At 46.4% G+C, this 12,921-nt stretch overlaps 1 protein-coding gene across 1 annotated transcript; it reads left to right on the forward strand.

Annotated features, from left to right (window-relative positions):
- Positions 1–6: 6 nt before the first annotated feature.
- RGS2 (regulator of G protein signaling 2) lies at positions 7–2,785 on the forward strand. Its single transcript, XM_010715898.3, is given in 6 exon segments — positions 7–84; positions 87–103; positions 226–327; positions 429–490; positions 1,260–1,426; positions 1,810–2,785. Coding segments are annotated over 6 exon segments (594 nt in total). The 5' UTR covers positions 7–33; the 3' UTR covers positions 2,005–2,785.
- The last annotated feature ends 10,136 nt before the right edge of the window (positions 2,786–12,921 follow it).

Below are 12,921 nucleotides of genomic sequence, written 5' to 3' on the forward strand. Positions count from 1 at the left end.
GTGTTCGTTTCGCTGCCGCAGGACGGCGGGCGGATGGAGCGGGGCAGCCGGCGGCGCACGGAGCTGGAGGAGGCGGGCGAGGGCGGATGATGAAGCGCACCATGTGAGTGGTACCGAAGGGAAGGGTTTCTCTCTTCTGCTCGCAGCCTGAGGGCGGCTACTCGGTAGCGGGGTGAGGTCGGTGGCTGACGGCTTCGTTGTAAATGAGCGTCTTTGTTCTTACAGCATTAAGGACTGGAAGAAGAAGCTGAGCTACTTCCTGCAGAACTCTTCCCGTTCTAGCAAAGTGAAGTCCAATAAAGCGAGCAAACACCACACCTACTTCAGGTGAGTTATGGCAGTAGATAACTCAAGTTCTGTACAAAATAAGCAGCAAACCTCGAGCAGTGCTCTCACGTTCTCTGCTCTTCTCTCTCTGCCTCACACAGACCTTCCCCCGAGGAAGCCCGGCTGTGGTCAGAAGCCTTCGATGAACTGCTGGCTAACAAATGTAAGTTGGTCTTCAGGCTGTAGTGGTTAAGAACAAAACGGGAGAACCTGGTGTCGTTTAGCGATTGCTTCTCTGCATGTCAGTGCTGTACCTTTCTCTGTAAAGTGTATTAAAACAGAGCTCCCCACTATAGAGTATTGCAGCTGTAGTCTCCATAGTTCAACCTTACCTAGTCAGCCTGGCTTTGCCAAAAGTCCCAAGCACTCCGCTGTGCTCTCTATACAAGACAAATCCATTCTTATGATCTGAGGAGGATTCTGCAATGCAGAAGTCCACTGATTTTTACTTTTATTTTTTTTATGGGGAGGATTTTTGCTGGGAAAAAAGCACTCAACAGCACTGCAATAAAGACTAAGAGCTGATATTGCCATTTGCTCTTTGAACTTCTGAGTCATCCTTCCCATGGCAAAAGTGTTCCAGGGGTTTGTCGTGCTGTCAGAAGTATTTGTTCCAGCATAAAGGTTAATGAGGACGATCCCATCTAGAGATCTTATGTAGCATATCTGCAGGTATCATAAGGGTACACTGTGACTGGAAACAGCTTTCAGTTTTGTGTTTACCTAAAATTGGCTGAATTGAAGCCTGCCAAGCTGCTAGGGTGTTAATTTGCTTGCAATGTAGATTCCTTATTGCCTTGACATTTCAGAAAGGACCAGAACTACAGCAAAATATTTTGCTAGGAACAGATGTGACAAATGGGTAAATTCAAGATGCCTGGAATACTTAATTGATGTGATTTTGCTTTTCTTTCCCCCCTTCCTTTCCCTAGATGGTGTTGCTGCTTTCCGAGCTTTTCTGAAGTCTGAGTTCTGTGAAGAGAACATTGAGTTCTGGCTGGCATGTGAGGACTTCAAGAAAACCAAATCCCCTCAGAAGCTGACACTGAAGGCAAAGAAGATCTACAATGACTTCATTGAAAAGGAGGCTCCCAAGGAGGTAAGGAAAGCACAGAAGCATTGCCCTGTTGTGTGTAGACCCACTTCATTTCTCTGGACTTGTAAAGACACAGATGCCACAAATGCACAACTCTTCCCTGACTGCCTTCTTTCCGCCAAGGTGGAAAATGGCACAAACTGTATTTCAGTTTTCATCTTAGCTGGGGGGAAAAAAATTCAGCCTTGTCAAACACCTGTAACGCTTGGGTTTGTCACCAAAATACAGCATTCTTGAGTTACTCCAAATTCTCATAATAAAGAAATTGTTTAAAAGAAACTACATCAATTTAGCCCTGATGCAAAAGGACTCTTATCCTCCTCAGAAGTGCTATGCTTGTTGGGATTCAGTTCTCGGAAAGTAAGTGTCCTTTCTTTGCATTTCAGATAAACATTGACTTCCAGACGAAGAACATGATAGCACAGAACCTCCAGGAAGCCACACATACCTGCTTCAGTGCTGCACAGAAAAGAGTTTATAGCCTCATGGAGAATAATTCATACCCACGGTTTCTGGAATCGGAGTTCTATCAGGAGCTGTGCAAGAAGCCTCCCATCACCAGAGCTGCCCAGGGAACATGAGTGCAGAGCAAGGAGATGCCTCTCAGCTACCAAGGAACCGAGCTGGCTTGCCAGCATCCTGACCTGAGAGACTGAGATGGGAGCACTCAGTTGGTTTGCCACAGCATAAGGACTGATATTGACTTGGTGCAAAGCTGGTGGCAAAGGACGTTGTTGGAAGGCTTTTGTGGCTGGCAGCAGTGCACCAGGCTGGTGATGCTCTTCTTGGAGCGCTGCAGTAAAGGTGCCTCTGTGCATCAAACTGAGCTGTGCCGTGTGACACACTCCTTGTCACAGCCGTGGTGTTATACAGCAGGTCAGCACAGAGCTGCCCTTCCGCAAGCAGAAGCACAAGTCTGTGCAGTTGAGCAGTGTGGGAACTTGAGTCATGTATAGATTCCGGGTTTTTTTACTGAACATCAACCACCAGTACTGCTGTCATCAGTTCCTTGGTGTTTCAACACCACTTGTTTAAGCTGACACGGGCTGCAGAGAGGTGTACTGAGTTTGTGTGTGGTTTGCAGGCACTACTTCCATCCTCACTGCTGTGCAAGGAGGAGACAGCCAGTTCAGCTCCAGGAGGAATGGGCTATGCAGCTGAGCCTGCAGAGCTGGGCATGGCAGCGGGGCTGCATGAGGCTGGGCAGAGGGCAAAACCCAGCCGTGGTGAACAGGATCTATACAGTATTATATTTATATATGGATTATGATTGTGTTGTATACTGCAATATGTCATAATTCTGTTTGAGACAGCAAGCTTCAGTGAAGTCTTACTGTTTTTAATAAACTATTTCGATACAAAGCTGCTTTTGTTGCTTGTTTTGCATGCAGGCACAAACTGGCACTGATCTGAGTGAGGTATCCTGCAGTAACCACTCTTAAGTGCCATCTCCACAGGGCTATTTTAAGCTATTAGTTCTTAATCTACAAGGCGAGTTAGTGCTTCTAACATAATTAAAAACTTCAGAGCTTGAAAGCTTTGATAGTTTTCATAGAGAGGTAGATTCCATCTCTTCAACAGTGCAAGGTGCGTGCATGGCTGGACATTTCAAATCAGCCAGAAAGCAGCAGCATTGCTGCTGGAGCTCACAGCCATGGAATACAGACACCCACAGTGCAGCAGCACATCTGTTCCTGCTCAAGACTTCTGCTTCAAATAGGGCTTTAGTTCCAGGCTGCAAAGGTGTGCAAAGGTAACACTTTACTGCCTGCTGAGCAAGCAAACCATAGCAGGAGTCTGGTCATCCATATTGCATGGGTGCTTGATTTTTCTGTTTGGCAGTGGCTAAAACCAGCACCTTCAACAGTCCCACAGATAGAATCCTGGCTTCTCTGAACTCAACCTACTTCTCCCAGCCTCCTCATATCACAGCTTCACCTGCTTGGCTCACGTACACTCACAGCAGTCACTTCTCCAGGGATCCACTTCTCCAAGCATCAAGAAAAGCCTCACTACAGCATTTTATATTTCAGCTGTATATCAAAAGCAGCTATTCTACGCATGTGTATACAAACTGCAGGATTTGCAGCAGTGTACACATTCTACTGTCTGTAGACAGAAAGAAGCATAGTCCCAGAAACAGGGCTTTGTGAGACCTATCTGCGAGAGCTGGCTCTCCTACAGTCAAACTTGCTGGTCAGTTTGGTTATACTCACATAGAACAAGCACAATAAAAAACACTCTGCCTGATAATTTGCTGTTACAGAAAGTTTTTCCCCTTCAAACCAGGACCAAAAAAAAAAAAATTGGGCTGATAATTGCTTCTGTAATCTAACAAAACAATTTGAAAAAGCATAAAAATAGTCAGAACTGTACCTATTAATGACTCAGAACCAGGGCAGGAAAAATTCCATGAAACTTCATGGGCTTCAGCGAAGCTGCATTAAGTTGTGCCAATCTGGGATGTGCTAATTAACCACTGCTGGTGTCTGGTTTCAGGGAGAGAAACAGGCTTCAGCAGGTGCCAGAACTACTTATAGTGCTGCATGTAGTCCAGAGGGGAAAATTAGGTGGGGCTGTTAGGCAGAGTATCAGTGCCTGCGGGCTGTAATTGTATATTTGTAATAATTGAGTTGTTTACATGGTCTTAAGAAAGCCTGTGCTGGCAGCTCCTCAGCTCTAACAGAGCATGCCATCAGTACCAACAAGCCAAGCCGTGTCCCTGGAGGGGTGTTTCTGCAGCCTGAGTACCCTGACTGATTTAAAAGTGCTGCTTCCTGCCCTCTGATTGCAGTTAAAATTGGTACCCTGCTCTTGGTATCCAGTGGCAACAAGTAATAAACTGCTCCCTCCTTCCCAGCTAGCAGCCTGCTCACCAGCAGTGTCAAAGACCATCTGGGAATGGAAGGGGAGGGCTGGGGTCTTGCAGGACCATGTGAAGTTGGCTAGAACATGAGCCTTTTTTTTTTTAGCTTCCTTCAGGATTTAAAGTCACTCCAGCCCTTAACCATGTTGACAGCCACCCAGGCAGAAAAATAAAGAGAAGGGGACCCTGTGGGTAATGGCCTTCCAGGAACCTTAGCTGTAAATGAGAACAGGCTGTGAGCAAGCAGCCCATAAGCAGAGCCAGTCGTTTTAGAGAAAGAACTTTCTGCAAAAAGCTGAGGAAGGAGAGAAAGGAGCAGCTCCCTGAAGGCAGAGGCAGCAGGACACCCCAATCCTCCTATCACAACCCCCAGCTGTACACTAAGCCCAAAAAGGCAGTGCTAGCTCATGTACTAACACAGCTGATGTTGGGCTATGGAGAACCAGGCTTGCTGATAAACACCAACAAAAAGAGAATAAAGGCAACTTAACTATCCATGCATCACTACATCTCGCAATATCCGGTGCTTTTCTTAGAGAAAAGCTTTCATATCAGAAAATTTCTCACCCTTATGATTTTGCATAAGTTTGAAACTGCAGTCTGATTCTCTGCTTCCACAGTAAATCCTCAAACCAGAACATGATGTAGACATTTTGGCTTAAAAAAAAAAAAAGCCCAAAAACTTCTGTATATTTTTAAAGAGGAATAACATAAATCTCATGACTTTGAGAAATTAAGACATCAGTTTCAAATGCCTGGATACAGCAACAGCTTGTTGTAAAGGGCTTGTTCTGACAGGGCAGTCTGATGGAGAGCTCTTTACACTGTTAGGAAACCAACATGTAAAGTAATCTCTTAAAACATGAAATCAAAGCAGCTGACCCTTGGCAAGTGCACTCTAACCCAAATTCTGGAGAGGACCTTTGAGAACAGCAAGAGCTAAACAGCTATGCTTACTCACCACTGCAGTCCAATGGGAACATAATGCCATCCCGTAAACAATTTGAAACACAGTGCTCTTGCTCCTTGTATTTATGTATTTGGGTCAGAAAATGTATTAAGACTATAAATAAAAATGCACTTCTACTTGAAATTCCAAGATTCTATTTGAGGAAGAGGAGGCTGATGATGGTTTTACACATCTTAATAGGCAGACGTACATGGAAGAATTTGTTGGATGAGGCTTCCTAGTTTGGCCACTCACGCAGAGCACAAAAATACTTTCAGGGTTCTCATAGATGATTTTTTTTTATTATTTTTTATTTTTTTGCAAGTTTGACTCCATGCAATTCAAGGGGGGAAACAATACCTTCTCTTTCACCAGTACAGCAATAGCTGGTGACCCTAACAGTCTGTGTGTGCCAGGACAAACTGCCAGAGAGCAGCAAGAGATAATAATCAAACAACAATAAACAAAGCCACAATATTAACCCAAGGTCCGTCCCACAAACAAGGCAGAAACAGACCTACCTTTAACATAGGTCCATAAGCAATCCAGGAAAGAGAGAGAGATACAAGGCTGCACCTACAGCACAGCTCAAAGAAAAGTAAGAAACTCAAGGCTGAGCTTAAATAGGGCCCCAGCCCATAGGCAGCAGGTGTGGGGGGTCCCAGGTGGGGCTGACCAAGGCCATCAGTGGCCTCAGGGTTCTGATACAACTGTGTGGGTGGGACCTTTTTCCCGAAGCTCAGTGTGCTAGCTGTACAGTCTCAGCAGCTCATGATCTTGAAGCAGTCTGAATTTTTGAGGAGGTTCTGTGGTAGGATTTGCACTGAACATCCTCGGAAACAGCCTGCAGAAATTCACCTCGTACAGTTATTGTCTATCATTGACGTCTTTCTCAACACTGTAACTGAGAAATGAAGCTGGCCAGCACAGAAACGTGGGCAAAATAGTCCCAACCGTTCTCCTACGCAGGAGTTTAAAATGTGAGTCCTTCGTGTCTGTTGGCAATCTTTCATTGAAGTAAGCACTGAGATCAGAGTTTCCAACGGTTACAGAGTACCCAAGAGCAGCAATTAAATGATGTTCCATTAAAAATATTAAATATCCCATTTAAGATAATCGACAGAAATTAGTACTTATGTTTTCCAGCCAGTTTTCCCACTTCAGATCTAATGGAATAAGTTGTTTCCGTGTTAGGGATTTTAAAGGAGAGCAGCTCTGTGGCTGCTTGGCTCAGAGCCTGACTTTGGGCTTTTGGAGGACATGGTACTAATCTGATATTTATAGGGTTTGGAAAGTCGGCCAGCCAATGTGAAAAAGGCACTTATGAACAGAGCAACCTGTTTATTTAGCTGGTGTGTTCCTCCATCTTCAGGGATGTCAAAGGGAAATTGGAGCAAGTGCAACATGCAGGGACACACGTGTTGCAGAGGGGCAGTGAGATGCTGTGTAAGCACCCTCCTGGTTCAGGCAGCGGGGCTGACAGGACAAATCCAAGGCTGGGACCAGCCAGGGTGAGAGCTGCTGTGGGGCTGAGCCCCATAGCGGGATGGGGCTTTTGCAGTTGCAGACTTGCAGAGGCCAGCAGCTCCCCTCCTCACAGCAGGGCAGGCGTTGCGTCACGGAGATTGTCTGCTGTGTGTGGCTGCCCACCTTGGCATCCACCCAGCCTTCATGCGTCTGTTTGCAAAGCTGAGCTGTCTCCTGATTTGGCTACGTCTGATTCATGCTGTTTATGCTGCCTGAGACCCGCTCAGAGGCTGGGACCAGAGACTGAGCAAGGAGAGAAACAACTGTCAGGAGGGCCAGGGTTCCTCCTGCTGTGCTCAGTGCCATCAGCTGTCTGAAGCATCGTTCTGCTGCATGTCTGTCCCGCAGGCTGCTGGGCTCAGAGCAGGAACCTTCCATTCCCACAAGGAGAATGCAGTATGGCTTGGACCTTCCAGATGGAAGCGCCAGGTAAAACGTGCCGTGTAAATGGTTCCTGGCTGGGAAGTGAGGAAGTAAACAGCTGTGACCGTAGTTCAGGTGGTGGAAGAGCCACGTGGATGAAAGGGTGGAGTTTGATAGCTACACGACCCAACTGGCTGCATCTTCATTAAGCTAGAGAGATCGTACTTGTCTCAACAGGCTACTTAATGCCTGTATAAGCATGTTGTTAGCTATTGAATAGGCACAGAATTTTCCCAGTAAAGCCTCTTGGCTTAATTTTTACTGGAAAAAACATGGTGATTTACAGAGACATGCATATGAAGAAGTTGGGTTGCCCTGACATCAAGGGACCAAATTCATTTTCCTCTGAAATTCTGACAATAGATTCTGTCTCTGGAGGGCTACTTACAAATTCAGGCTAAAGCTATAATTCTGAGGAACTCACTCACAAGCTAGGACTTGGCTCAGCATTTGTTTGTCTCTATCCATAAATCCATAAAAAAGGAGTAGTGGATATGTCTTTTGCTTAGACCAAAGTGACAATATATACTATGTCACCCTCTTGATTTTCCTACACATCAGAACCAGCCTCATCTTGGTAGAAACTGCAGCAGCTACAGGTACTACTGAAATGCTGCAATCACCCGCAGGCCTCACGGCTGTATTAATGCTGAGAAGCTGGAATCCTTGGCAGCTGTTTTATTGCAGTCTGGGAAGTGAAATGTTCTCACAACCCAGAAGAATCCATGTGGCAGAGCTTGTCAGAGCAATTTTCCAAAGGTGACAGAGGGGTCTCTGCAGGTCTCGCTAAGCTGTGTGTGCTGTGTGTTTCAGAGCTGCCTGCAGGGCCTGTTGGTGCATATAGATGTAGGACTGTGATAGCTGGGCTCAGCACTGCAGTAACCGAGCTCTGGACTGAGATAGCTGAGCTACGGAGCAGCATGAATGCCAGCAGACAGGTCTGGGAAAAGGTGAAGAAAGGGACTGGATATCAGCTTCCAAATGTCCTTCAAAAGGTGTATCTTAGGACAGGTGCTCGTTAAACTGAATGTCCCAGAACCCTTCCTAAAGCCAGCAGTGGTCCCCAAGTGTGGATTGTCACACAGTGCCACGGAAAGCTCATGTCTAGAGCAGAGCGGGGAATTATTAAGCAAGGGGGCTTAATAATTAGGAGACAAACCATCTTCTCAGAGGTCAGCATTTAAGCCTTTGCTTTGATACAGAGATACAGAGCACCAGCCCTCTCTTCCAACCAATTTCCCTTCCCCTTTTGATCCTCCCCATCCAAGTATTTCTTCTGTGAAAAAGTAACCCGTAGTCTAAAATGTCATGTTGCTTGAAGCTGTTTGGCTCTGAGCAAATACAATTTTATGAAGTGTGGTGTTCTGGAATACAGATGCTTGTAAACTATCTCTCCTTTTGTATGTTTCCTTACAAAAACAGACAATTACACTGACATTAAAAAGTACCGAGCTCTGGAATAAGCAGCACACTGAAAGGTCACTTGTCTGTTGGTGTGCAGATGCACTAAGACCTCCAAAGAAGGAACTATACCAGACACTCAAGGGTTTCAGCAAATCTCTCTGTATATTTTTCCCAAGGCTGCTAATTATGAGAGAACGTACAGAAAGCGGCTCTGAGCCGCCCTGTCTGTTAGCAGTTGGAATCTGAAGGAACATTTCTTAATCAGTCCTGCTGGACTCCATAGAACAGGTGGTTGTTCTCTGTCAGTAGTTTCCATTCTGTGAGAAAACCAAACATTTATCAAGGCAACAAGCTGATGATAATGTCTAGTATGGAAAGGATAATGGCTGCACTCCGCATCCCTGCTAACATAACCACCCTGCAAAATCCCTGTTGCATTTAACCTGGAGCAACCAGAGCGTACAGCCCAGCTGAGTAAAGGTGTGTAGGTTTTACAAGCAATCCATGAGCCCAACAGGCAGAGCCTTTTTTTTCTGTCAGAGCAACCCTGGGGGGCAGTGGGGGGAGCAAAACTGTGTTTCTTCAGCTCCTGAGTGAGCACTGGGCTGAGGCTTCACCCCTGACAGCGGGTCGCTCCAGTCAGCATGCAACATGGTAGGGGCAGGGGAAGGGTGACAATGCACATATCAGCATATGTTCCACTAGGAAATGGAAAGTGACTAACAATGATGGCAGTCATTAACAAGAAGGAGAATCAGGAAATAGCTTGCAAAGGCAGCAGCAGCTCCTCTGAGTACGCAGGGCTGGCAGAGCAGCCAGGAGGGCTGGGCAGGGGCAGGTGCCCATCCTGCAACAGGAGGACTGGAGCCAATGCAAGCAGAAAAAAAAGCAGACACAAGAGGAGCAAGATAAAGAGCAATTCCAGCTGCAGGGTCTGCATCAGGCTTTGGTGCCATGAACAGGAGGGATGTGTGGTGGTGCTCATGAAGTGTGGGGGGGTCATCAACAGATAGGAAAGGTCCCCCTCAGACCGAGGGATGTTGGCAGCAGCACCACCATGCACTCCCCAAGGACGGAAATAACACAGCTGCTTTGCTGCTCCACTGACAACAAAGTGCAATTAGCACTGGTGGAGCTAATGCGGCCTAATGACTTATTCCTGGAACAGGCCATTTGCACAGCGGATATAACCACAAAAGGACACACAGAATTCCTTCAAAAGTAGTTTACCAAAACTAGCCACATTTAAGCCTCTCTTTTTTTTTTAATCTCAGTATGATGTTAACATGCTTATCAGAGGACCCTGAGCAGCGTCACCAGCTGGATGACAGCTGCTTTGTCACATCCTTCCCCATCCTCTGCCATGCTCAGTGACTGACACTGCAGAGGATATGCCTTGGAACAGCATCCGTGCTCCCACGTGAGCTTTTTGATGGGCAAACTTACGCATTCTTAGCAGCATGGATTCAGGGAATCTTGCTCAGTCAAACTAAGGATATGGTTTGCATGTTACATTTAGCATGACGTCCGAGGGGCGGCTGTGTCACTGGGAAGCAGGACAGTCACGCCGCCTAACTCCCTCCCCATTCCCACTCCCTGCACGTCCCTTTCTTCCCTTGCTTGCATCTGATTTAGCAACTGTGCAGGCTGCTGCAGAGCTGAATGAGCAAGCTGGTCTGACAGGCAATTTTTCTTTCTTCGGCTGATTTCTTTTCCATGGAACAGCTTTCCAGTGCGTGTGGTTCTGTGGCCAGCTGTCTCTGGATGAGGGTGATGGGAGGAGAGGGACTAACCCTAACCCACCAGCCGCCCCACCTCACCAGCCTTTGCCCAGCAATCCGTCCACGTGCTCATCCTGCCTGAGAATCCTAGCAGTTCATTAAAATACCCTTCAAATAGGTCTGTAGCATCTGTGGCCCCAGTGTTGACAAATCCTTTGCAGCATCCTGAGCTGAAATTTCCTTAGTTCCTGCAATGGCAAAGCTTATGGAAAACCAAGGGTTTGTGGTCTGCAGTCCCCTTGGGAAGCCTGATTTCAGCATCACCTGGTGTAGCATGAAGATATGTGAGATGACAGGATTGGACTGGCAGCAATCCTGGGCACAGAAATGTCTCCGTTACCTCTCTGTCCCAGGTCACTGCTTAAAGACCAAGAACTTTGTAGCCTGCTTCTTGGAAAAGATAGACTTTTCTCAGTAAAATACATTGGCTTTCAATGGGCTGCACCAGGTATGGCTACAGGAACATCAGAAAGGTGCAGATACCTGCAAACTTGCTTTGACACATTGTCCCAGGAAGCAGCCATTTTCTGGGATCCTGCCTGAGCCAGTTGGGAAAACTATCTACATACTAAGCATGAGCAAGGGGAAAGGTCTTTTCCCTTCAGTCAGCAGAGCTTTCAAGGGAATGCTGTTTGAGATCCAGACTGTATTCAGAGGCAGAGCACCTTGGCTCTGATGGACGTGGCCAGACATGCAGGAAGGTGGAGCTGACCGACCTCAAGGTTCATGTCCCTCGTCACTGCTTTGTCATACTTTGTGCTCTTCCTCAAGCACATCGTCAGCATCAAGAAAAGAATGCGATTCATCTGGAAACAGCCCCTCCTTCCTCGACAGCCCAACTAGACAAGTCACATAACAACGCACTGGGAGATGTTCAGAGGCTGCGGGAGCAATGTGCATCGGGTGGATATCAACAGCAGAACTGAAAGGATGGTGCTGCCCGGGGGGAAGGGATGTCTTAGTCTGGTTCTTGGGAAGGAGGAGGGCTTGTTAGCTGGCTTAAGATCTAATGAATGGATTCACGTTATAGATCTCCTGAATACCTACTGCTAATCTGCCTTGTTGGGAGGTCCAAAGTTCAAATGTGGCCTGAAAATAATTTTAGCACTTTGGCAAAGTGTCCTGATATGAGTCACTGGCTCACGTGTATAAAAGTGTAAAAGGACAAAACAGCTCAGCTTTCCAAGTAGATTTCCAAGTCGAGCTAGAAAAACAGCAATGCCAGCTTTCCAACGATGAGTGCAGTTTCCAGAATAAACAAAACCCGTGCTGCATTGGAACAGGGAACACACTCTACAAGTACCGTAGAGATTTTTATAAGGCACATATCAAATTATGTAACACCTTGCTACACATCCATTGCCAGAAGCCAGTGACTAAGTTAATCAACCGAATTTGCCATTTTCTACAGTATTTTGATATCACCAAGCAGGCACATTTTCCTAAATTATCTAGGATAGCACTGATTTCATCAAGAATTCAGTATATTTGAGAGGAAGTTAGCTCTAGCTTAGTTTGTTGATGCTTATTTCTTACTGTGTAGCTTATAAATATTCTCCCCCTGCCATGCGCTACCTGTAGCAGAGAAAACAGTTTACTGGAAACAGACACAACTCAGCCTCAGCAGCTAAAGCTATCGTTGTTATTGATTGTGTGATCTCCTGTGTGGTACTTGGAGTCACAGTTTGACTAGGGGTCAAACTGGTTTCAGTTAAAGCAAGAATTCTAACTTTTCACTTTTGCTTTCACTTCAGATGTACTAAAGCTTCACAGATAATGCATTTTGAGTATATGTGTGTTTCTAAAAAAAAACATAACTCCTACCTTGCTCTCCCCTAAACAAGCAGGTGGGAGAAACTGGCTGCTCTGATTGGGCTCCCACAAGGATGTGCCGGGAGTGAGCCCTGCTGCACTTTCAGGAACACCAGAGGACTGACCGGGTAAGCTGAGGCAGGAGGCTGTTTCCCAGCCCCTGCTGCCTGGTGGTAGTTATTTCTATTCTTGCACTCATCTTTGATTCCGCAACTACTGTTTCTACTTGCTGCACAGCATGCAAAGCTGTTCTCTGAGCTTGCCTTGCAAAACCCAGGGTATCCTTTTCACCCATATTTCCTCCTTGGCAAGAGAAAATGAAGTCAGCTATATCGCATGTCTTTTTATCTCTATATCATGTTTTTTGCAAAGATAGAAACAAATACATCTCGGTCACTCACAGCTGATCCAAGGGATAGAAAGTGACTATGAGACAGTCTTGGAGTCCCGTTAGTTAGAAATGGCTCTGAGGAGCTTTTCTGTGCTACCAGAGGACTACCAGTTAGTGACAGGCAAGTCTCTTGCTGCGGGCTGCCAGCACAACTTTCCTTTCATTGACCTTCTGAGCAGCAGCCGCTCTCCTCCCTGGGGATCATCCAGTGCACATTTTCCAGCAAGACTCCTCACGCAGACAGCATTTACATTTCCTATTAACCTTTACAGGCCAACCAGACACAGAAGACTCAGCCCAACTCCAAACCCCAGCAATGGTAGAGCAGTGACAGCGCCTGGCTCC

This window comes from Meleagris gallopavo, chromosome 10, assembly GCF_000146605.3.
Source record: "Meleagris gallopavo isolate NT-WF06-2002-E0010 breed Aviagen turkey brand Nicholas breeding stock chromosome 10, Turkey_5.1, whole genome shotgun sequence".
Taxonomy (NCBI): domain Eukaryota; kingdom Metazoa; phylum Chordata; class Aves; order Galliformes; family Phasianidae; genus Meleagris; species Meleagris gallopavo.